Genomic DNA, 24,491 nt, shown 5'->3' with positions numbered 1-24,491 from the left:
TTGTTGAAAAAGGGAAGAAGGAGCTAATTTCTCTTGTATCCTCACATCCTGCTTATACCAACAAAAGGGTCTTAATGGACAAATAATTAATCATTAAATTATTACGTCGTTAGAATGGCTGTAAGTGTCACGGCTAGCGGTATGGCATTATTTTTATGCCACTTTTCTGAGCGCACGTAAAAAAAATGAGCGCACGTAAAAAAAAATGCAGGTACAAGTGTTGCAGTTTGAGGAGAAATTTATTTTGAGTGAAGAAAAATTCATTGCTGCGTGCAAAAAATTTATTTCGTTGTTTGCTATTATCCATACACACACACAATAGCAGCCCCTCTCGCTCAGTTTTTGCACTTGCGCTCGCTCGCAATGTGTTGCTTGCGCTCTCAACACTTCTGCCCGTTCGCGCTCAACTCTTCGAGCTTTTACGCAGAGATGTGCAGAACCTAAAGGAAACCTAAACTGGGGAAGGTAGTAAAACAAACCTGAAACCTTAATCCACAGAAGGACATGCAGGGGGAAACGCACGGAAGTAACACAGAGTGACTCAGGGAGACAACACAGACAGACCAGCGGCGAGCACGAGAGGACACACACTATAAATACACAGAGAAACAGGGAAACTACACACAGGAGGGAGACACGACTGAACCTAGTTAACATGACAAAACAGGGAGGGTGCAAAACTGAACACACTGACATCAGACACTGACTTTCAAAGTAAAACAGGAAATACACAGACTGGTCTCAGAGACAAGGTACAGACGAGGAATGACAGGGATGACTAAACACTAAACAGAGGAAGAACAGAACCCGAAACCACAAACAGAACCACAAACAGAATACATAATAATAATCATAATAATCATAATAATCATAATCATAATAATAAACACAAAACGCTGGGTCACATGACCCAGGACCATGACAGTAAGACTCTGTATTCTTTGGAACAGCTCTAATCTCAGGAACAACTCAAGTCTTTAAAAGTGTTTAGTCACTGATAAACATCCATGACTTATCATTGACATTTTTTCCAATATCCTGACTTTAGCTTTTATAATAATTGACTTTATTCTTTTAGTATTATTTACACTTATAATTTTGCTAATTATGTATTTTTTCTGTTTTTATGTGCACTATAAATAAAATTGACGTTTTACTTAAATAAGTACTAACTCTCCAAATATTATCCTAAAGGACATTTTTACCATAGATGAGGCCATTCCTGCTTCCTTGCGCTCCTGCCTTCTGTGTCTGATGTCTGTACTGGGGACAGTATTTGTCATCTGCATGGCAACTCCTTTCTTTGCCATAGTTATCATTCCTCTGGCCCTGATCTATTTCTTTGTACAGGTAAGCTAAACAAGGTAAAGAAGATATGTAAAAAAAGCTAACCTAACTTTCCTATAATATGAAATGCAAACTGATTTTGTTTTGTCTTTCTCTCTACACCCAGCGCTTTTATATTGCCGCTTCAAGACAGCTGCGCCGGCTGGACTCGGTGTCTCGCTCACCGATATACTCTCACTTTGGTGAGACGGTGTCCGGCCTGTCAGTGATAAGAGCCTACAAGCATCAAGAAAGGTTTCTTAAACACAATGAAGTAACTATAGATGAGAACCTCAAAAGTATCTATCTGCGGATCGTGTCTGACAGGTCAGACATTGAACAGTGTACCAAATACAGATAAGTATGTGATGCTAAATGATGAGACCCTAAAATTTGTTTGTGTGCATATTTGTGGGGTTTGTTTTCTTGACAGATGGCTGGCCATACGTCTGGAGTTTGTTGGAAACCTGGTGGTGTTTTTTGCTGCTCTGTTTGCTGTCATTTCCAGAGATTCTATTGACAGTAATGTGGTTGGCCTATCTGTATCATATGCCCTTAATGTCAGTCACAAAAACACTCAGAATTTATCCTTATTTCATCAGTGTTTATGTATGCGGTAACACTAAAATGCAGGAATAATGTAAACACAGACCTCTCTCCTGTTGGGGTTCTGCAGGTAACCCAGACCCTCAACTGGCTGGTGAGGATGACCTCAGAGCTGGAGACCAATATTGTAGCTGTGGAGAGAGTGAACGAATACACTCAGCTTAAGAACGAGGCATGTAGAAATACTTTGTGAGCAAGACATTATTTATCCATTCATCCATTCTCTTCAGTCTATCCTTATCTGGGTCACGGGGGTGCTGGAGCCTATCCCAGCTACCCTAGCGTGAGGGTGATACACCCTGGATGTGTCGCCAATCTGAAACAGGGATAACACAAAAGACAGACATCCATTCATACTGATATTCATACCTGTGGGAAATTTAGAATCTCCAATTGACCATACCCCAGTAACTGCATATCTTTGGACTGTAGGAGAAAGCCAGAGTACCCAGAGAGAACCCACACAGATATGGGGAGAGCATGCAAACTCCACAAAGAAAGGTCCCAGCCAGATGCTTGAGTCTTACTCAGGACTTTCTTGCAGTGAGGCAACAGTGTTAACGACCATGCTGCCATATGACATTATTTATACTTTGGTTAAATCAAAATCTACTGTTTTCTTAAATAGGACATGAATTTTAGGATTTCTACAGGCTGTGAGTTTATTGTAACTTTGACAGTTTAACGGGAATCTAATAAGCTTGTGTGCGACATCAACTGCAATATTTGCTCACTGTACAGTGATAATACTTTTATTCCCAGCTGCTGTTTCTCCACTGTTTCTTAACATATTACTGATAACGATTCAGATAATTGTCAAACAAACGAGATTTTGATGCAACAATTTCATTTTATGTTTCACTAACATTTGAGTTCACATGTTTGAACTCCACCTGTTATATTTGAGTTGGGTTGTTTATTCATAATGGCACCAGAGCTCCACTGATTAGCACATCCCATCATGATGTTCATACTGAATTTAATCTGATTTAGAATATAACATTGCACATGTACACTTGGCCTTGATTGTTAATCTTGGTTGCATATTTTCATTTGAGCTATTTAATTTTTTACCAAGTGTGACGTCTTTTTAAGTTTTCTTTTTTTCCTTTATTTTAGTGGTGTAATGTGTGCATGTCTGTATGTATGGTGTCTGTATAATTTTGTTTCTTATTTATCTTGGTTTGAATATTAATGCACAACATATAAAAGAGCTAACTTAGCTCAATTTGATAGCTTTTGTATTATATTACACATGCGTTCTGCTTCTTTTTCTGTTGTTACAGGCTGACTGGGTAACTGACACTCGACCTCCACAGATGTGGCCAGAGGCAGGAAGAGTGCATTTTGAGAACTACAAAGTCCGTTACAGACCTGAATTGGATTTAGTGCTGCATGGAATCAGTTGTGACATCAACAGCACTGAGAAGGTGTGTGTGTGAGCGTGAGAGGGAGAGTCTCCATATATGTATAAAGTTCCTGTAAAAGTTATAGGTTTTACTGTATCTGATATCATATTCACCAAAGATACAAAAGCATGCACTGCTAAAAAAGAAAAAGAAAAAAATTGGATGGACATTAAATCATTGGGAAGATTTTTTCTCCCTCATTGAAAAATCCATAATATATAAAATTGTACCACTATTTTTTAATTTAAAAGGTTAACTATTAACAACGTGTGCAAGCTTTCTGCTGGCTGACATTGGCCAACTGTATCTAAAATGTAGCTTCCAGATACAGACCTGCACATCATTTTTTATTTGAGTTTAGAAAAGCTATTATGTTGAAATTTGTAATTTGGACTTTGTGCTGTAAGACATTGACATTCTATTGTTTGGGGTTTTTTTTTTTATGTTTTATAGACCAATCTATTAATCAGTTACTCAAGAAAGATGCCACAGATCAATCTGTGTTGACAGTAATTACATATAATTAAACTGTAAAATAATGTGAACTATCAGTTTTTCTTTTAATTTATACATTATGTGTATTACTGTATATTATAATCAGCTGTGATATGTAAACATGTAACTAGTCTATGGGCAGTTGTTCCCAAACTTTTTTTGCTAGGCCGGAATATTCAGCATTGCTATCAATACATCCATCCATCCATCCATCTTCTTGTGCTTATCCAGGACCGATTCGCGGGGCCAGCAGCCTAAGCAGAGAAGCCCAGACCTCCCTCTACCTAGTCACCTCCTCTAGCTTATCCAGGGGAACACCAAGGCATTTCCAGGCCAGCCAAGAGATATAATCTCTCCATGGTTTCCTGGGTCTTTGCTTTCTTGCTGAGGACCATGGCCTCAGATTTGGAGGTGCTGATTTTCATTCCCACCGCTTCACACTCGGCTGCAAACTGTTCCAGTGCGAGCTGGAGGCCATTACCCGATGAAGCCAACAGAACCACATCATCTGCAAAAAGCAGAGATGAGATTCTGAGACCACCCAAGTGAAAGCCTTCCATCACTTGGTTGCGCCTAGAAATTCTATCCATAAAAATTATGAACAGAAGAGCAGCCCTGGCAGAGCCCATCACCAAACAAGAACGAGCCTGACATTGCCGGCTATGCGGACCAAACTCTTGCAACGGTTGTATAAGGATTGAATGGCCCGTAGCAATGGGCCAAGGATCTCATACTCCTGGAGCACAGGACACTCCAAGGGACACGGTCGAATGCCTTCTCCGCGTCCACAAAACACATGTAGACTGGTTGGGCAAACTCCCACGCACACTCAAGTATCCTTGAGAGGATAAAGAGCTGGTCCTGTGTTCGACAACCAGGACGAAAACCGCATGGTTCCTCCTGTATCCGAGGTTCGACTAACAGACAGACCCTTCTTTCCAGCACCCTGGCATAGACTTTCCCGGGGAGGCTGAGGAGTGTGATCCCCCATAACTGAAATAAACCCTCCGGTCCCCCTTCTTAAAAATGGGAACCATCTATCAATCCAGAGGTACCACCCCTGATGTCCACGCAACATTGTAGATGTGTGTCAACCAGGACAGCCCTACAATATCTAGAGCCTTCAGGAACTCAGGGCATACCTCATCCACCCCAGGGGCTCTGCCACCAAGAAGTTGTTTAACTGACTCAGTGACCTCGTCCCAGTGATTGGCAGGTCATCCCCTTTGTCCCCAGATGAGATATACCAGTGGGATTAAGGAGGTCCTTGAAGTTTTCCTTCCACCGCCCGACAATTTTCTAAGTCGAAGTCAGCAGCGCTCCAACCGCAGTATACATAGTGCAGCTAGAGCACCTTTTTCCCCCTCCTGATTTGCCTGCCAGTTTGCCAGAATCTCTTCAAGGCGGTACGAAAGTCTTTTGCTATGGTCTCTCTGCACTCCTTCCGTACACGAGTTTTTGCTTCAGCCACTGCCCGAGCTGCATTCTGCTTGGTCTGTCGGTACCTATCAGCTGCCCCTTAAGTCCCACAGGCATCAACCACCCTGTGGCCACAGCTCATTGCAGCAGCTTCAGCATGCTGAACATGGTCCCTTCAGACTCAATGTCCTGAAGCTCTGCTGGAGGTGTGCGTTGAAGATCTCGCAGACTGGGGCCTCTTCTAGGCATTCCCAGCACACCCTAAGTATACATTTAGGTGCACCAGGCCTGTCCAGCATCCTTCTATGCCACCTGATCCAACTCAACATCAGATGGTGATCAGCTGACAGCTCAGCCCCTCTCTTTATCTGAGTGTCCAGAACATATGGCCACAGGTCTGGTGATACAATTACAAAATCAATCATCGACCTGTCGCCTAGAGAATCCTGCACAGAGAATCCTGGTGCTACATGCACATGTTAGAACATGGTGATTGTTATGGCCAAACTGTGGTTTGCACAGAAGTCCAACAACAAAACACCGCTCAGGTTCAGATCCAGGAGGCTGTTCCTCCCAGTCACGCCCCTCCAGGTCTCCCTGTTGTTCCCCACGTGTGCACTGAAGTCTCCCAATAGGACAACAGAGTCCCCAATGGATTGGAGTAAACTCAAACACTGACAACGTTGAAATATTGGTGTCAAAGTAAAACTGAGTAAAGACTGTCTGCATTGCAATAACATATTTCACTGAATTACTACAAATAGCAGTGATGACTATAAGCACTGTAAAATATCTGCTACCTCTGAAAAATGTTGCTTCTTTCTGTAACATTACTGAAATGTCTAAGATCTTTTACAAACTAAGTACAGACTGAGTATATTTGCTTATTATTGCATTATTTATTGCTATACTGTTAAATACAATTTATATCCAGAAAGAAAAGTGTGTAGATTTTTTTTTTTTCTTCAAATATGTGCCAGCTGTTATTTTGATCTTATGTGTTTTCTCTCACTGCATTCAGATCGGTATTGTTGGTCGCACAGGAGCTGGGAAATCAAGTCTTACCAACTGCCTGTTTAGAATTATTGAAGCTGCTGAAGGTCGCATCCTCATTGATGATGTAGATATTGCTACAATAGGCCTGCACGACCTGAGACACAGACTCACAATTATACCACAGGTATACACATAAATATAAACAATAACCTTGTCAAAGAGTTTGATATTTCTAAAAGTACACTGATATTTGTAATCCCGTGTGCACAGGATCCCGTTTTGTTCTCGGGGTCACTGAGGATGAACCTGGATCCATTTGACAAGTTCAGCGATGAGGAGATTTGGAGAGTGCTGGAGCTCTCTCATCTAAAGAGCTATGTATCAGGGCTGCAGGAAGGATTACAGCATAAAGTGGCAGAGGGAGGAGAAAACCTCAGGTGGGTAATAAAATTAACAATACGGCCTCTGGGTATAAGTTATATATAAGTATAAGTTTTGTACAGTTCGTTATTCTAAACCTTATGTAATGTTCTGCAAAACTTACATAAACCCTAATTGTATTTGAACACATGAGTGTCATTTGTGGTTTACTTTTTTCTTTTGCGCTACAAAAACCCTCTTAAGATATCAATACTTTAATACAATCTTTCCAGTGTTGGGCAGAGGCAGCTGCTGTGTCTGGCCCGAGCTCTCCTGAGAAAGTCACGTATCCTAATTCTGGATGAAGCCACAGCAGCTGTTGACCTGGAGACAGACAACCTGATTCAGAACACCATCCGCAAAGAGTTCTCAGACTGCACAGTCCTTACCATCGCCCACCGCCTGCACAGTATCATGGACAGCTCTAGGTGAGTTATACCTTTTCCCTTAACATTTTTGGATGATGTGCCCTACCTTATTTTATTTCTGTCAGGGTCAAATTTCTTTCTTTTCCAACCCTTCCTTCTCATGCACATAATTTATGTGCATGACAAGGAATCAACCACAATTAATTTTGCTTTTTACACATTGTAATTTCTCAAAATTTGACTGAATCTATTTCCAGCAACAGAAAATGAGAAATATTGTGCACTAAATAAACCCGTTATGTAGTACCAATGACTGTATGAATGATCTGATCAAACATACATAATATGCCAGAGTGGTATTTGACAAAATAATCTAAACTTAAGGTTCACTGACTCCTTTTTCTTGACTTGGACATTATCTTACCCAGAACTTGTATATTTTGCCTTAGAGGGGCCAGATGAAGAGTGATTCAGAGATCCTCTATGAGAGCTAACAGGGAACGTTCTGGCTGTTGTTTGTGCTTATGCAACAAATGATAGTTCAGAGTACCCAGCACCCTTCCCATCTGGTGACTACATCATGCTACTAAGACGCTTTAATGCTCATGTAGGCTGATCGGACGCCAAGTGATGTTCTGTTATTAGACTTCTGTGCAAATCACACGTTGTCCATAACGAACACCAGATTTGAACAAAGTATGTCCATAAGTGCACATGGAACCAGGAAACCCTAGGTCCCAAGTTGGTGATCAATTTCTTAAGCATATCATCAGATCTGCAGCTATATTCTGAACACCTGGGTGAAGAGAAGAGCTGCGCTGTCAGCTTACCTGGATCAAGTAAAGGAGCATAATGCTGGACAATCCTGACGTTGGAGGCTCCGGTCTGCAAGCTTTCCACTCCTGGCAGAGCTTTGACAGCACTCCGAGGGAGGCTTAAGACAATGAGTCTGAATGAACCATGTTCTGCACCTGCATTTTTGAGGCTCTTGCATGGAGCTGTGGTTTTAGGGGGGTTGATGCATGTTGTGGTGGTAATCCCCAAAGCAGATGGTAGAGACCAGAGGTGAAGAGAGTTGTCAAGCTTAAGAAGGAATCCTATTGGGCCTGGTTAGCTTGTGGGACTTCTGAGCTAACTGATAGATGCTGGCAGGTCAAGCAAAACATAGTTAGCTGAAGCAAAAACTCAAAAACCCTCAGAGAATTCAGGAGGGTAATGCCCTACTCATACGGTGTATAGTGTGAGTGTGATGCTGCTGAATTCAACTGAGGATATATTTGGATAGTAGAAAGAATACTTTGTCAACCTCTGTAACCCCTTACATGCAGTCTGAAGATGAGGGGGATGACTTGTTCATCACTAGGGATGAGGTCACTGAGGTAGTTAAACAATTCAGGATCGATAGACTGAATGAGTTCTTTAAGGCCCCAGATGTTGTAGCGCTGACTTGGTTTACACACCTCTCCAAGGTTACGTGGAGCTCTGGGGCAGTGCCTCTAGACTGGGAGAATCGGGTGGTGTTTCCCAACTTTAGGAAGGGGGACTAGTATGTGTACTCCAGCTAAAGGGAGGTCACAGTCCTCAGCCTCACCAGGAAGGTCTATGCCAGGGTACTGGGGGGCGACCGTGGCTCAAGGGATTGGGAAGCTCATCTGTAACCGGAAGGTTGCCGGTTCGATCCTCCTGCTCTCTCTGTCCTGGTCGTTGTGTCCTTGGGCAAGACACTTAAACCTACCCTACAGTCTGCCCCAGGGCAGCTGTGGCTACAACTGCAGCTTACCTCCATCAGTGTGTGAATGAATAGTGGAATTGTAAAGCGCTTTGGGTGCCTAGAAAAGCGCTATATATATGCAATCCATTATCATTATTACTGGAAACGAGAGTTCATACTTCTCTTGGATCTTTGGATTCAGGATAAGCAATGTGGTTTTCGTCCTGTTTGGGGAACAGTGGACCAGATCTTTATTCTGTAGTCCTGTTAGTTTACAGCGAAGTGTGAAGTGGTGTGAATGTACCACTCCAAGTCTGTGGCCATAGGCCTCAGGCAGAAAAGAGTGTTTAGCCTGAGCCAGAATAAAAAGTATACGTTTCTCTGGGTGTTGTTCACAAGTGAAGTGAGAAACTGACAGATGGATTGGGGGTGATGCTGCAGTGATGTAGATGCTACTTAGGTCTGTAGTAGTAAAAAGAGAGCTGAGCTTTAAAGCAAACCTAGCGATTTAGCAGTCAGTCTATGTCCCCAACCTCACCTATTGTCATGAGTCTTAAGCTTTCTCTTAAGGGTGGCTGGGCTCTCTCTTTAAGATAGGATGAAAAGTGCAGTCATTGGAGAGGGGCTCCGAGTACTGCTGCTACTCCTCCACATCAAAAGGAGGGAGGCCCCAAAGTAGATCCAGCACATGCTGGAGAGATCATGTCTCTCAGCTGGCCTGGGAATGCTTTGGTGTTCCCCAGATAAGTTGGAGGAGGTGGCTGGGGAACACCAAAGCATTCCCTTATGCTAGACAGTATGGACATTACTCATTGGATTACTATTAAAGTCTGTGCTTCTACCCTACAGGGTAATGGTGCTTGATGCTGGAAAAATAGTGGAATTTGATTCGCCGAACAACATGCTTGAAAAAGAAGGTCATTTCTACGCCATGGCAAAGGATGCTGGGATAACACTAGAAAGCAGCACACATTTATAACTTTGTACTTGTTTTATATATGATTTAGCTCCAACAGTTTCAGGTTTCAGGTTCCATAAAATGTACTAATTGTGTTGTGAGATTGTTTTTTTTTTTTTTTAAATTAGGATAGCTGTTGGAAAAAAAAACACACAAAAAATGAAAGATACAAAACAAAAGTGTAATGTCTAGTGTAAGGTGTGATTACAGGAGGTTGAGGGTCACATAAAAACTCGTCTGGGCTTCTTTTGCAGTTGTTGTAGCATATGTTGGGTAACACTCTATACAGTGGTGGGAAACTGATTTTCCCAAGGGACCAAATAAGAAACAGGCTCTGATGAGGAGGGCTGTTGTGAAGGGAGGCAGACTCAGTTTCTCATGTGCCTGCTTGGGGAATTAATTGGCCACCATTGCTCTATCCTGTATTGGTTGCAAACTCCATTCTACAATTTTTTAGATTTTTACTTTGAAATTCCTTTAATTTCATGCCAACATCAACTGTCATTCTGTTATGTTTTGCTTATTAACATAATAATAGTGCTATTTCCACATGCTGAGTGCATGAAGAGTGATGTTGGTGACAACCAGATAATATTTTCAATTTTTTCTATTACAGTGTAAGATCCAAAAGCAGATATGACCTACTGCTGTAATTAAGTGATATGAGACAATATATTGAGGAGAAGAGCAAAGAGAATGAAAAGAGTTGTTTGCACAAGACAACAAAGCAGGGGAATTGGAATACATGTGTCTCTAAAGTATGAAGAACTATACTTGATGTATATTTATTCATCCATTTATCTGCCTTTAGTTATTTTTTTGTTTTGTTGCACTTTATTCTAATTAATGGGGTTTTTTCAGCATGTAGAATAGGATAGCACTTAAAAAAAATGTGGAAAGACTGCTCCAGGTGAGGCTCGAACTCACAACCTCGGCATTGCTCTACAATGTACTGTCATATAAGTACCGCACGCTAACCGATTGCGCCACTGGAGCACATGAATTATTTTCCATATTGAATTAAAAACATACTTTTTGTACACTGATTGTTTTGTGGCTATTCTACATACACTATTTTTACATGAAGCAGCTGTTTTTAGCCACTGCTAAATTTCTACTAGTCAGTCTTGTGACCATCTGGGAGTGTGTTTGTGTGTGTGTGTCATAAGAGAGGGAGATGAAGGAAGCGAGAAAGAGGGTAAGTGAGCAAGACGCAGAGAGAAAGAATAAGACTCACTGAGGGAAGGAGAGACCAAAGACTTGTTTTTTTGCTTGTGAAGCCTGCTGCCAGTCTTCATCCTGCATCTTTTCCCTAGAAGGTGAGTCTGTACTACTCATCAAATAGCCTTTACCTTTAAATAGAGACTTTCAGTTGCATATTATAGCCTTAAAATAGTCATTAGTTTGGTTTTAAATTATATATTAGCTTATTGGTCATGTTACGGGTTGTAAAGAGCATGTATGTCAGCTTCATATTGAACTGAAAGACATGTTTGACATAATTACAGTATACTTTAAAGGTTTCTAATTGGTATATTTTTAGAATATTGACCTTTACAGCATATTTTCTCTGCAAGTACTTAGTTAAAGTGTTTTATCAGCATTACTGATTCAATTTATCCATTTATGAATGCCTTACAATATCCTAATGTTAAGCTTCTTTTTATCTCCAGTGTGTTTTACAAAGATTTTGTAGGTGACAGTAGATTTCAATATGAATTTTTTAAAAGGAAATTAAATTATTATTATTATTATTTTACAATTGAAAGGAAGCTATTAAGCTGGCTTATCCAATTATATGCACACAATCTCTCCCTGTCTTCTTATTATTTAGCAAACACACAAATTGGTTATTTAAGCTGAAGAAAAAAGAAAAATCTGATTTCTCCTGCTGTTTTAGCCACTCCACCACCCCCATCATCTGTGGCTTCAGGGGATTTATTTTTGCATCACTTCCCAATTTTATGTCTAACATTTTGCAGAGAGTGATGAGTGAGAAACTATACAAAACTATAATTGCATGGTTTGCTGCAATAACTCAATCATCAGCAATTGAAAATAGTTCTAAAACATAATTAAATGTAAAAAATTGTGTGTCCCAGCTGCAGATTTATTCCTTCCTTTCTTTAAGCAAAATCAGTAGACATTTTTAGAGAGACAAGTACAAAAATGCCTTTTATTTGTTTATTTGACATTATGGAAATAATAAATATTCCAGGATTTGTATTTAAAAAAAGGCTTATTGAAAAAATGACATAACCTGAATACAAATAACCCTTTCTAATGACTGTTCAATGACTGTTGATCATCTGTACTCAGAGCTGATTAAGTTTAAAATTTTGTTTATAAATCAATGGAAAGTAAAGCATGTATCCAGCAGCATAATAAATAAAATACGCAGAGAAAGAACAAGGTACTGAATACGTTTACTGTTGCCATCTCTATTTTTGTATCATGTAAAGAAGAGTTAATAAACTAATTTTCCTTCCCTTGTCTTTTTAAAAGAGGTCTCGAGTGCCGTGCCTTGTGTCAGTATGGATGATTTCTCTGGTCTCTGCTGTCCCCTTTGCACTGGTCTATGACCAGGCACGCGCTTGCATCCTGGACTACACAGCTACCACTCAAGAAGATGCCTTCCAAGTTTCTACCATGTGTGAGATGACAGAGCCAGATCCTGCGCATATCTACAAAGGCGCCTTACTTCTGAGAGCCGGGTTCTTCTTTCTGGTGAGACGAGTACCATTTAACAGGTTATGTTTTTGTGTCAACGTAAAACAAAGGGACCTAACAGGCCTCTCCAATAACAGGTCCCACTAGTGTCCATCCTTACTCTTTATATGCTCATCCTGCACTACCTGAGGAAGAATAGCCATCAAAGGACAAACATGGGTCTTATGCCACAGGATCCAGAAGGAAGGTGAACAATCAAGTGTCACCAGAATGGGAAACTGCTTGTAAATGAAAAGAGAGCTCTAAAACTAATGGGTGAGCGATAAAAAAAAGTTTAAAATCCTATTACTGCTTTGAAGGACACATACCAGGTCAATCTATAAAGCAGTGGCTTCAGTAATGGCAGAAGAGTACAGGACACTGCTCTTCTTTATCTAATCAATGAGACAATCATAAACAGCTTTGCTGTCCTGCAATTACTCCAGTTTATATGCAAATGAATTACATTAGTGTACTATTAAAAATCATTTCAGAATGTTGACTTATCAACACTCTCTCTGTTCTGCTTTTCAGGTGCAGCTGTGGTGGCTTTTTTGTTTGCAACTTTCCTGATATCGCCTCATCACTTATGCAGGTTTACGTGGTTGTGTGGTCCGACACGGTCCTTTCCATTTAAACAATCTTGAAATCGTATTTGTCCCTCCCACTGTGGTATATCAACGGTGCTTTGGACCCCCTGTTGTTCTGTATTTCCTCCCACACATTTCGCAGGGCATGCTGGAGAACCCTGGGTAAGCTCAGACCTCACTGCTACTGGACCTATGGGCTCACGTCTCAGTTGAGACAGAGGTCTGCAGAAGAAGCAAACGTGACAGCCAAAGAGAGGATTGATGGTAAATTCTGTGAAGAAAAATGTGAAAAGAAATTTCAATATAGTGGCTAAAAATCAGATAAGAGGAGTGGACGTTATGGGGATAAACATGAAAGCCTCTTTTCAGTATGAGCTGCACTGATTAGCGCTCTGAATTCTGTGCTATACTCTTTCATGCTATTGTATCACTGCCTCCTTTCATTTCTTTCTCTTGCTCAAGGTTTTCTGAGTCTTTTTGTAAATATGGTAAAATGATTGACTCTTTCTACAGTACGTGTGGAATTCACATTTTTAGAGTCCTTTTTTGTGTAGCTACAGAAGAAAATGATTTTACAGCAACTGGTGTAAAGCTCACGTTGTGGTGTGCAGTCTTACATTTGTATATAAATTTAGAACACAGCATTTGCAAATGATTACCAAAAAAAATATTTATGAGTCTGCTGTTATAAAGAAGTTTAAAATATATGTTGAATAAGATTAATATTGAAGTTTGTTACAGGTGTGACATATTCATTTTTCAACATGGAGAAGATTCATGCGCTTGTATGCATAGCTGATGCTGCACTTGACTTTAACTGTTTTTTTGTTTTTATTTTTAAGAAAAGGTAACTCCCTAAATGAGTCATACATGTGTTGCTTTCTGGCAGCGCTGATTACACATGATTATGTGTTTTCTTCTCAGAAAACTGCTTAAAACTGGCTTGACTATTCCTACATTTTTAAAATAAGTCAATTTGTCTGTAAATTTCACAACACGCAGGATATATATATATATATATATATATATATATATATATATTTCAGACCTTTGAGACCCTTGTTGTATGTTTAATGCTTTATAAATATATGTTTTTTTCAAATATGTTTATGTTTTATTCTTTGGAGCACACGAGTCAAGTTTGTGTTGCCAAGACAACCAAACACCAGGAGACCTGACTTGACTGAAACCTCACCGATCAGCATTCTATAAATATAGACTCACTGAAGTATAACCTGTGGATGTATTGTGTTCCTGGACAAAGCATGATGTTGATTTATATGACATTTTAGTGCACAAGGCTTCCGTTTAGTCATGATACACTTTTTTATTGGAAATTGGCTGCTTTTTCACTCATTTTCAGTTTAGCCCTTGTACCTGACCATTTTTAGAGGAATTTTTTCTTTGTTTGTTAAACCACTTAGCATAAAAACACACAATTACTTTTCAGTCTTTTATTCATTTTTGCATACACACTCTTATACACATGTATTAGAAGAACAAAATGCCACAGATAATGGGCAAAAAATCAGAGAAAGGGTAAGGTATAGAAATTAGTTTTCAGTAGTCTTTTTAATTAAGCTAAATTAATAGGATGAAGGAGGCTGTTCCAGAGTTTAGGTGCCAAAACCTCAACGTCTGGTGTTAAAATAACTGGATACCCTGATCAGATGATTGGAGAGACCGGCTGAAGTTATAAGGTCTCATTGGCTCTACTATATACGCAGGAGCCTGTACACCTAAGGGTTTCAATAATAATAAATTTACTGATCAAATAGTTAAGAAGTGTCCAAAACTATGCTCTAATAGGATTTTTTTTTTTAAAGTTTCTATTTATGCTTTTACAAAATTTGCAAAACGATGTCCAAATAAATACAGTGTACTTGTCCTTCAATGCCAAACCTGTAACCTACATACTTTGAGTTGGTGTATGTATTTTAGATGTATCAAAATTTTATACTATTTTTCAGATTTAGTAACTGTATAGTCTTTGATCCACGTTAACCTTACAAACATCTGGTAACTCTAACAACAGATGCATAGAAACATAACATCAAATCGCCTCTGTCAGTGCAGTGGCTGTGGCTACAGTGTAGCTTGCCATCACCAGTGTGTGAATGTGTGTGTGAATGGGTGGATGACTGGATGTGTAAAGCGCTTTGGGGTCCTAAGGGACTAGTAAAAAAGTGCTATACAAATACAGGCCATTTACCATTTACCAAATGAACATCAGAAGGGGGAAAGCCACATATACCCAGATGATTAAGGGGCACTTCTTTACAGCTCAAGGCACACTTGCAAAAGGCATTAGGTGCATCACAGACTAAAACACTAAACGTGAACACTTCCCCAGCAACCCATCTCTGTCTGAGGATCTTGATTCCATAGCACTCTAACCCTGACAATAATCCTGGATAGGCACTGACAGATTGTGAACATAAACTGTCAGAGGTGTTGACTGACATCCTGAATACTTCTCTCTCTCACAGGCATCAGTACAGACCTGGCTTAAGACTGCCACTATTATTCAAAAAGTTGACAGTGACAGCCCTGAATAACTACTGACCTCGCACTGACTGTCATGAAGTGTCCCACGTAAAGAACTCCACTGATGTCACTGTGGACCTCTACCAGTATGATGCCATCTCATCACTGGTTCATACAGCCCTGAAACACCTGGAAAATAAGGAGTTTTATTTATATGTGCTTTTACTGGATTTCACTGCCTTTGACACAACCCACAGACTGCAGTGCAAAAACTCTCAACACTAGGTGTGAGTTCCTCCCTCTGCAAACAGGTTCTGGATTTATTAGCCAACAGGACACAATTCAAAAATGTATATTTTCAGGAACAGAAAATGATAACTGTTTCCTAATCATGATGTTGCAGTCTATTGTATCATAGCTTGCTGTTTTGTTTTGTTTTTTTGGAGAAAAAAAAACGCAACGGACGTGACGTGTCTATATCTCGGCCAATCACAAGTCAATGGGCGGGACTAAATATGAACCAGCGGAGGATTCAAAATGAAGATGGCGGCTGAAAATGGTTCCCCAAACAATCACAAACTCGAAAGAAAGTAAGGACTTTTTGATTAATTTGACAAAGATGAACACGTTACAGTGCTGCTGAGTAAACTATGCCTCCATCAGAGGATTAGTACTAACAAAACAAAACTCTGTTTTTACTACTTTGCACTGGGACTTGTGTTTTTTCCCTGTTAGCAATAGCCAGTGGAGCTAAGTTAACCTAGCAACAGTTTATACTAACATAAGCTAATGTTAATTCGATAATTCACGCAGTCTTACTTTTAAGGCTTTATTCTCGGGCCAGCTCGAAGTTTTATCATTTCAAGTGGACATTAATCTATGGCGTATGTGTTTCCTTTAACAGGGAGACAAAATGCAATGTGTTTATCAGTCAGGAAAAGCCGAACCAGCCTGTCATCTTTAACCCGGACTTCTTCGTGGAGCGGCTGAGACATGAACATCCGCAGGCTTTCACGGAGCTGGTACTTAGCAACATCACTCGAATGATAGATCTGCCTGGGGACGAGTTTGCCCAGCTTACTGGAGACTCGGAGCCTAGAGTCCCCTCATCCAGCGGCTTTCTACGCTCCTTTAACTTCCTGAAACGGAAAGGTTAGGCCATAAGAGTCTTCGTTATGCACACATGTTAACCGCCTTTGAAACGGTATTTTGAATAAATATGATTTATGTAATGCTTATATTCTTTTGTTATTGATTTCCTGAGGGAGAAAGCAGAGTTGTGTGGAGTTTCTCAGTCATGTAATTTTATTTCTAAGGCTGAAATAATTTAGTAGTTAAGCAATCAGTACATAATTTACCATAAGCAAATATGATAAGATTGCTTGTTCCTGCTTATGGGGAGTTTAGGGGGGCATGAAAAAGAAGGCAGCATCTAACCCTCACAAATGAAAAGCAAGAGTAATCCAGTGTTTATTTTGGTTAAGCAAATCATCTCTCATCTAATTATTCATCAGGTGATGAACAATAAGGACTGAAGACTAAAGCGCTTTAGATTTTCATCAAGTCATCTTGTAGTTATAATTTGCCTCTCACATCTTTCTATTTTGACTAGAATAGGTCCATTTGTACACAAAAAGCCTACAATCAGCCTTGATGTGTCATTTGATTTCTTGCAGACAAAGGAGTCGTTTTTGGTGCACCATTAACTGAAGAAGGAATCGCACAGATCTATCAGCTCATCGAGTACCTGAATAAAAGTGAGTATTGATTCACCTGCTCATATAACGTGACATTAAATGAACCGTATCATCCAGAGTGTTTTGTGATATTGCCCCTTTGCCTATGTCACCTCCAGAGGCAAAGAAATTCTTAACAATATTATTTTTTGAAACACGATTAAAATAACTGGATTATACTAAATCGTATATGTCAAGCATCACACTTTTTACTTGCTCTGTAACTTAGTTTAAGCATTGAATTGCCATGAGGTCATGGTTTATTTCTAGAAAGCAATGATGTCATTCACTGAAAGTGGACACTGGATGAAAATGTTTGAATCAATAATTTATCTGAAAGCACTTTGCTCTTGCTGACTCCCTCCTTCCATTTACTTCTCTCCATCACTCACCTTACTGCTGTGTCTTTGGCTCTCTGTGTCTCCTTCACTGTGTGTCTGCCTACCTAAACACCCTCCACCCTCCCCCTTTCTGGCTGTCTCTCTCCATCTTTCTCTCCCACCCCTCAGACCTTCATGTGGAGGGGCTGTTTCGTGTGCCAGGCCACAGCTTAAGGCAGGCAGCCCTGAGGGAGATGCTGAACACTGGGGCAGAGATAGATCTAGAGACAGGCGATTTCCACCCCAATGATGCCGCAACATTGCTCAAGGCCTACTTGGGAGAGCTTCCAGAGCCTCTGTTGACACACAGACACTATCATGCTCATCTGAAGATTGGAGGTGCTGGTTGGCTCGTGCACAGATCTTTGTCATTCAGATTAATGCACGGTCAGGAAAAATATTGCTTACCTGTGCTTTGTAATATTTTTCGTCACTTGTTTTTAGAGTTGACTCGCTTTGATGATCAAGGGGATAAGACAAATGTGCCAGATAAGGAACGCCAGATCGAGGCGTTTCAGCTCCTGTTTATGCTTCTCCCATCTGCCAACCGGAGCTTGTTGAAGCTGCTGTTTGATTTACTGCACAGCACAGCTCGCAATCAGCACTCCAACAAGATGTCTGCTATCAATTTAGCCAAGATGTTTGCTCCACACATCATCTGGCCCAAAAATGTAAAGACCTTAGGTTCATTTTGTTCTGTCTTCCGAAACACTGTTTGCAGTCAAATGAACCATGACAAATAATAATAATAATACTACTAGCTTTTTGTGTTTCTTTGTGACCTCTTCTTCTTCTTTTAATTTTGCAGGTAATGGCAAGTGATCTTCAGGGAGACATAGAAAAACTCAATAATGGCATAGCATTCCTTATTAGACACTCACAAAAACTGTTCAAGGTAAGCTCCCCAGGCATTGATCACTTATTGCATCAGTGTTGTTTAACTTATGAAAAAATAAACAAAATGCTTTTTTTTTTTTTTTGCTTTTTTTGACAATAGAAAAATCAAAATGTAACATTTCCTTTTAAAACAAAACCCAGGCAGGTCTTATCAATTAAACGTTATTGGGTGTCATATAAACAGGCACCTAGATGGTATCTCACAACCATATGCCATGTATTATAACAATATGTCTTCTCTTTACTTAATGAAAGTTTCATAATAAGGGCCTTTGTCGCCAGGGTTACAAGTACAAACAAACGTGATAGAGAGCAAGAACACAGAAATTATATATATATAAAAGGAAAATTATAATCATTTAAATGTCCTGCAATCAGCCGCCATAAGGCTCTTTACCTGCACACATTGTATTTGACAAATTCCTGTCAATATAAAGTTTTGAGTTCAAGCAGGTTTAGAGGAAGAAAGAAGTAGGCGGCTGATGGCGCCCTTTTAACTCAGTGTCTGAAGTGTAGGATTTTAAAGGTATTTGGACAGAGAATCATCATCAAACTTAATATTTCTGAAATTTCCAGGCCATCTTAAATCTCACCTGCTGCGATGTGTCTCAGATTGGAATTAAGATCAGGTTTTTTAATTAGTCTATTGAGAATATTTCATTTATGGGTATTTTTTTTTATTACAGCTGGGACTTTTTTGGTCTTTAACTAATATGTTCACCTATAGCCTACATACTTGACTAACATTAAGTTTTTTCCCCATCAAACAAATGGTTTTCCTGTGTTTTTCCATGTTACTGATGCATTTGTTGCTTTCTAGTTTTGTGTGCAGATTTTTTTCCCCTTTGGATTTGCCCAAGTTTTGATTTTATATGCTGTTAATTATTTTATGTCTAACAAATACTTTATTCAATACTAATTTGATTAAACTACTGAAATGAAACCACAGGCCACTTTAATCAGATCCCTTTATGTAGTATGAATTATTTATTTCAGTTTCAAAGTAGAACATAGTTAGCCTTAACGCACTGTGCTTTATGTCTGAATAACTTCCACATTAGTATATTTAGTTGTTTCCAGAGGCTTTAATGTTCGTCTGTTTTCATTGAAGGCGCCTGCGTATATCAAAGAATATGCCCGCTTGTACTTCACAGGATCAAAAGCTCTTCAGTCAAATGTAAGTATTTTTGTTTTCTATTTCTAACAGAGTTTGTCTTAGTAGGGAAAAAAGGGAGCGTTAGTACTGCATTGCACTTAGCAAATTACCAAATCCAGTCACTTCAGTGTTTGGTTCATTTTAGACACTTGCATGTCTAACTCCAGAACCTGGAAAGGCTGGTGTCTTCAAGGCGTTTAATAGAATAATTTTCAAACGAGCCGGAAATAAAACTTAAATACTGGTTCAGTAGTCAGATTTTAAAGCTGTTTGTAAACTCTCACTTAGAGCAACAAGTAAATCTTTGCAGTTATCTCTCAAAAACTGTTTGATTGGTTTTGTTCTATGAAAACAGATTTTTGAATGTTATTTGGTTTGTTTTGACATTTTTTAGGATGACTTGACTCTCTGTTCTGGGGCCAAAGAGGGCCCTATGACTGCAGTGACAGTGGCCTCCCCTTCTCCCTCCATAACAACAGTCACATCTGATACTCAGAATTACACTGAATCAGCCCTCAGAGAGCTTTACCAGCAAGTCAGCAGCATGCCAGAGTCTGCCAAAAAGAAAAAACTCATCAGACAGGTACTCAGTGTGATGCTGCTGTGATAAGAAAGACATGCATACAAGGTGCTTGGAGAACCAACACGTAAGGTGGTGTATTTTTCTGTGTAGATCGAGAAACAGACACCCTCAGCAGAGTCTCGGGCACCATTCAGCAGGAGGCACTGGCGTTCACGCTCTTGGGGTGGAATAATAAAGGTTTGTTGATAGTATTTGTGTGTCTGCATTACCCATCATGTGATTTCTTGCCAACCTCTTATAGACACAAAGCTTTTCATATATATTTGCCTGTGATCCTATTAATCAGTGTTTTGATTATTCCAAAATCTGTTGATCTTGTGTAATAGTTTTTTCTTATTTTTCTAACAGAAGAAAGTGTTTGGAAGCCAAATGTTAGCTGAGAAAGAAAATGGCAGACCACAGACTCATCTACCCAGCTGCTCTGCTGATGGACAGGTAAAAGAAGGAACCAGCTGTGCACAAACAAACACAAGTATATTTTAAAATAAGTCTGAGAAGGAGAACCTGCACCTTATTTAACATAAGTTTTGCTGCTGTAAAATATTAGCTAACTGGTGCTGCAGAGTGAAAAAAAGTCTTTAGCACTTTTTTTCTTCTGCCTCCAACTGAGTGACTGCTGCTTTGGATACTAGTGATCAGACAGGAAATAAACTCGGTGCAGGTGATAATCTTTAAAAAACTGCCCCTAATAAACCCCTCATTGTAGTGATTACAATGTAGAGGGAAACAGCTAAGAAGTAATTCTTTTATTTTAACCATGACCAACTAAAATGTCACACTGAAATTATTGGCCACAGTTTGCTTTTAAAACTGTCATCGGCTACAGCTGGAGAGCAGTTTTCCTCATTACTGTGTTGAACTTTTCTGGCATTTCAGCCATCAGTCTGCGGTTCACCACAGGCGGTGCTTAGATTGTTAATGATGCCTGTGCTCAGCTGAAAGGACTGAACATTACCTAATCGTCTCTCTCTTTCTCCCTCTTTCCTCCACCAGGATTAATCGTGTGTGAAAGGATGTGCGCCTCTCAACTTGGGAACCATCAGTCTGACTTTTGTGTAAAAGTAATTAAATGATCATCTCGAGTTCTCTGTAAACGGAAGGTGTATTATAAGGTTTTCTTTACAAACCATGTTTAGATTATCTTTTTTTGTCTCCATTTTTTGTCACAAAGTTTTAGACTTTGAGTTAAAGAATCTCGACCTTTTTTATCGAGCTCTCTCTTTTTTTTCTCAGTTCAGCAGAAGTAATTGGAGTGAGAGCGCTGATATGTTCTTTTTTTTCTCACTTCACCTCTTTTCAAGAGTTTCGTCTTACTTTCTTGTTCAGTGATGATGCTCCTTATTATGCAGTGTAATTGCATTGGTGAAATTTGCATCCTTAGCTTTGTGATTGAGTGAAACCTGTCGGATTTTAATTTGAAAAGCATTAATGTATTTATTTTTCACTGGACTTCTGGATGATTTCCATCAGGATCTCATTAGTATAGGGCATTGGATGGAAAATGTGATATACAGAGTTTCTATTTAAATGTTAAAATTGCTTGTAAGTTGTAGGATAATTAGATTTGGTCACTGAAAACCAAAGTTATTTAAATCCAAAGTGTGCCTTAAAATGAACATATCTGAAAGTTTTACGAAGATTATCCTTCCCCAGTAGCTTATTTTATGTGTCGATAAAATAAGAAGGATGCTTAGTGAAAGGTCAATGGAGCTTGTGTACTTTATGTCAATATTTGTTTGTTTCACTTTAGCACAAATCCTTTCTTGACACTATGATCCCGTAAGCTACTGCTTCTTTAAACTGTACCTTGGTTTTCTGTGGTTGGTCTTAGATCTTACATCCGGTTTGAATTCTTATGCAGCACCATATATGGTTTTATAGCTTTATATTATTTTTTTGTTTGTTTTTTACCTTTGACGATACTGCAAGATTTTTTTTTAATTCGTTTTTATTGTCCATATTATATTTATCGTTATTCAGTTTTAGTTTAAGTGAGTGGTTGAATGCAGATGAAGATGGATCGTTTACTTGCCCTCTGCTGTAACTGGTAATCCAGGTGTTTTTCTGGGAGAGTTTTGGCTACAACCACTTTTAACCCCACTTTCTTGCCTTACTCCATGAGTGAAACTCACTTTTCACTGCTGTTACAATTTAACTATAATGTGACCATGTAAACTGGTGAATCTGGTGCTACTGTGAAGCTATGCAACTCAATGTAATTAAAAGACATCAAGCTGCACTCCATAGTTGGCTCTTTTTTCTTTTCTTTTTTTTGAAAAGGCCAAACTTGAGTCACTGAGCATACAGACATAATTGTGACCATGCTTTCGAATGATTATTATTCTATTAATCATCACAATTTAAGTACTTCTGCCTGAACCTCTGCATTGCTTTTATGTATTCATTTTTATTTTTTTCCTGCCACAAGGTGGCGCCCTTTAGTTGTAAATAATCAGTGAAGTACAGACTCATGGGTAGAGGTTATCCACTTTTGAGTCACTAGTGTATAAAGGTTGCTGCAGCTGTCTCTGTAGTGTAAGCTCTCAGGATTTATTAAAATAAAATGACATGCCCACCATATACTCATATATAAGTAGCTACTTGAAAGGTTTCCCTGTACTTGAAACTCTTGCTTCTCGACATATCAAAACATCCTACGTCCTGAAAGTTGTCAATAAAGTACATATGAGTTGTTTTAATTGTACCAAATAACCTGAAAACCTGCATTAAAAAGTTTAGGCCAGTAATCAATAATGAATTTAAATAGAAGAAGACAACTTGCGAATGCAGTTATGGGGTGAAAGTTTGAGTAGCAAGAAAATGTTTTTTCCATAACAGCGTGAATGCCTGTTTGTCATTGTGGTGTCAATGTATGGTTGGTATTGTAAGTATATGCCTTAAACATGTATGGGAATGTTCCCCAAATCATATATATATATATATATATATATATATATATATATATAAAACAGACAATGTCCCCAAAAGGAAGTGTATTGTTTTACAGCTAAAACTCCACAGGGGTTTTATTTAGCAATGAGCTTGATGACTGTAAAATGACTCACTGGTACTGTAATCAACTTCACATTATATCAAAATATATATGTTTGTGGGTTTGTGAGTGGATGTGATTTTGCTTTGAATGTATGCATTAAAATGCCTTTTAGAGGGGGCTAATTCTGTCCATATTCTAAACTCACTAACCGATCATTTGCGTTAAAAGGAAAACACAATTAAAAGATATATGGTTTTTTTATGCCTTTCCGAGGCACAGCTGTGTTAGAGAGAAATACAAATGACTGGTCGGAAGCACACTGTGGAATTTTGGGTTTCTTTGTATTTTCTTTTCAAGCATATGTTGGTTTCTTTTTAGTTAACTACATAAGTAGTTTTGGGTGAAAGATGTATGAAAATAGCATAAACATGCATAAATGTGGGAACCCCTGTTTAAGGTTTCTATAAATGTAAATTATTAAAGTGAGTGAACGATGAACTAATCACAAAAGCCTGTCTGCTAAGATGAAGATATTGTGGTATTGTTTTACACAATTATAGAAAAAAAAGAGTTGGGCAACGCAAAATTATTATTCCATCCAAAAGGATTGAACTGTCAGACCAGATGTTGTTCACAGGCATTGAAAAGAAGGTGGTGCAGTTTCCAAAACACTCCTCAATCTTCCTCCTAGTCCCACTAAGCATAAGCTCTTTTAAACACACCTAAAATGCTGAAGAAGAGAAGATGCAAAAATACCTGTTTGCTTTTTGTTGTTGTTGTTGTTGTTTTTAAATCTGTAATGTCAAGAAATGGCAATTAACAGAAATAATGAAGGCAAGCTGAGATGTAAAAGACAAAACTTTGTATGAGAGCTATGCAGGATTGAACACATCACTGTTTTGTGTTTGGGCTGGAGCCAGTGTCACCAGAGTGGATTCTGTTAATTAGCAGCAAATTCTAGCATAGTGTCTGTTAAGGAAAAAAAACAAAGCTGAAGCTGCAAAGAAGAGGATTTATTCAGCAACAGGATAATGATCCTAAACACACCTCGAAATCCACTCTAACCAAGACTCTAACTCTTGGAACTCTTGGCTTGGCTCCATGAAGCATTTGCAAGTTGTCAAAGAGGATATTGACCACACATGATACCAAGCTTTTTGACCTCTGGCTTTTAAAACTGCAAAGATGGGAATAAAACATGTTTATCTTGCTTAAATGAATCAATTATTTACATTTTTCTTTATCCTTTT

At 39.1% G+C, this 24,491-nt stretch overlaps 2 protein-coding genes, 1 non-coding gene and 1 pseudogene across 4 annotated transcripts in view; 3 read left to right on the top strand and 1 right to left on the bottom strand.

Moving 5' to 3' along the window:
- LOC146655661 (ATP-binding cassette sub-family C member 2-like) overlaps window positions 1-11,147 on the top strand; it is a 33,370-nt gene extending 22,223 nt beyond the window's left edge. Inside the window, exons 24-32 of the mRNA XM_085428157.1 lie at window positions 1,195-1,350; window positions 1,454-1,653; window positions 1,760-1,886; window positions 2,003-2,104; window positions 3,219-3,362; window positions 6,277-6,435; window positions 6,522-6,688; window positions 6,905-7,099; window positions 9,600-11,147. Of these exons, the coding sequence (XP_085284283.1) occupies window positions 1,195-1,350; window positions 1,454-1,653; window positions 1,760-1,886; window positions 2,003-2,104; window positions 3,219-3,362; window positions 6,277-6,435; window positions 6,522-6,688; window positions 6,905-7,099; window positions 9,600-9,729 (1,380 nt within the window). The 3' untranslated portion in view covers window positions 9,730-11,147. The remainder of the gene's footprint in view (window positions 1-1,194; window positions 1,351-1,453; window positions 1,654-1,759; window positions 1,887-2,002; window positions 2,105-3,218; window positions 3,363-6,276; window positions 6,436-6,521; window positions 6,689-6,904; window positions 7,100-9,599) is intronic.
- Window positions 10,611-10,704, bottom strand: trnai-uau (transfer RNA isoleucine (anticodon UAU)). The gene is made up of 2 exons: window positions 10,667-10,704; window positions 10,611-10,646 (listed from the first exon to the last, which is right to left on the bottom strand). It is a non-coding gene; the product is annotated as a tRNA-Ile (tRNA).
- On the top strand, window positions 10,886-15,893 carry LOC146655660 (neuropeptides capa receptor-like; annotated as a pseudogene). Its single transcript, XR_014914394.1, has 5 exons — window positions 10,886-10,906; window positions 12,214-12,435; window positions 12,516-12,693; window positions 12,952-13,271; window positions 15,497-15,893. The product of XR_014914394.1 is annotated as a neuropeptides capa receptor-like (transcript).
- Window positions 15,894-15,969: 76 nt separating this feature from the next.
- Window positions 15,970-22,013, top strand: LOC146655659 (rho GTPase-activating protein 19-like). The gene is made up of 11 exons (XM_085428156.1): window positions 15,970-16,084; window positions 16,399-16,646; window positions 17,171-17,251; window positions 17,740-17,949; window positions 18,055-18,281; window positions 18,419-18,505; window positions 19,619-19,684; window positions 20,058-20,246; window positions 20,337-20,423; window positions 20,595-20,681; window positions 21,240-22,013. Exons 1-11 carry the CDS (start codon window positions 16,032-16,034, stop codon window positions 21,243-21,245), a joined length of 1,341 nt encoding a protein of 446 aa, XP_085284282.1. The 5' UTR covers window positions 15,970-16,031; the 3' UTR covers window positions 21,246-22,013.
- The last annotated feature ends 2,478 nt before the right edge of the window (window positions 22,014-24,491 follow it).

The sequence above is a fragment of the Rhamphochromis longiceps genome, linkage group LG13, assembly GCF_057381845.1.
Source record: "Rhamphochromis longiceps isolate RC_006_pf linkage group LG13, R_longiceps_female_GT1.1, whole genome shotgun sequence".
In the NCBI taxonomy this organism is placed as follows: domain Eukaryota; kingdom Metazoa; phylum Chordata; class Actinopteri; order Cichliformes; family Cichlidae; genus Rhamphochromis; species Rhamphochromis longiceps.
This window is presented reverse-complemented; position numbering and strand designations above follow the sequence as displayed.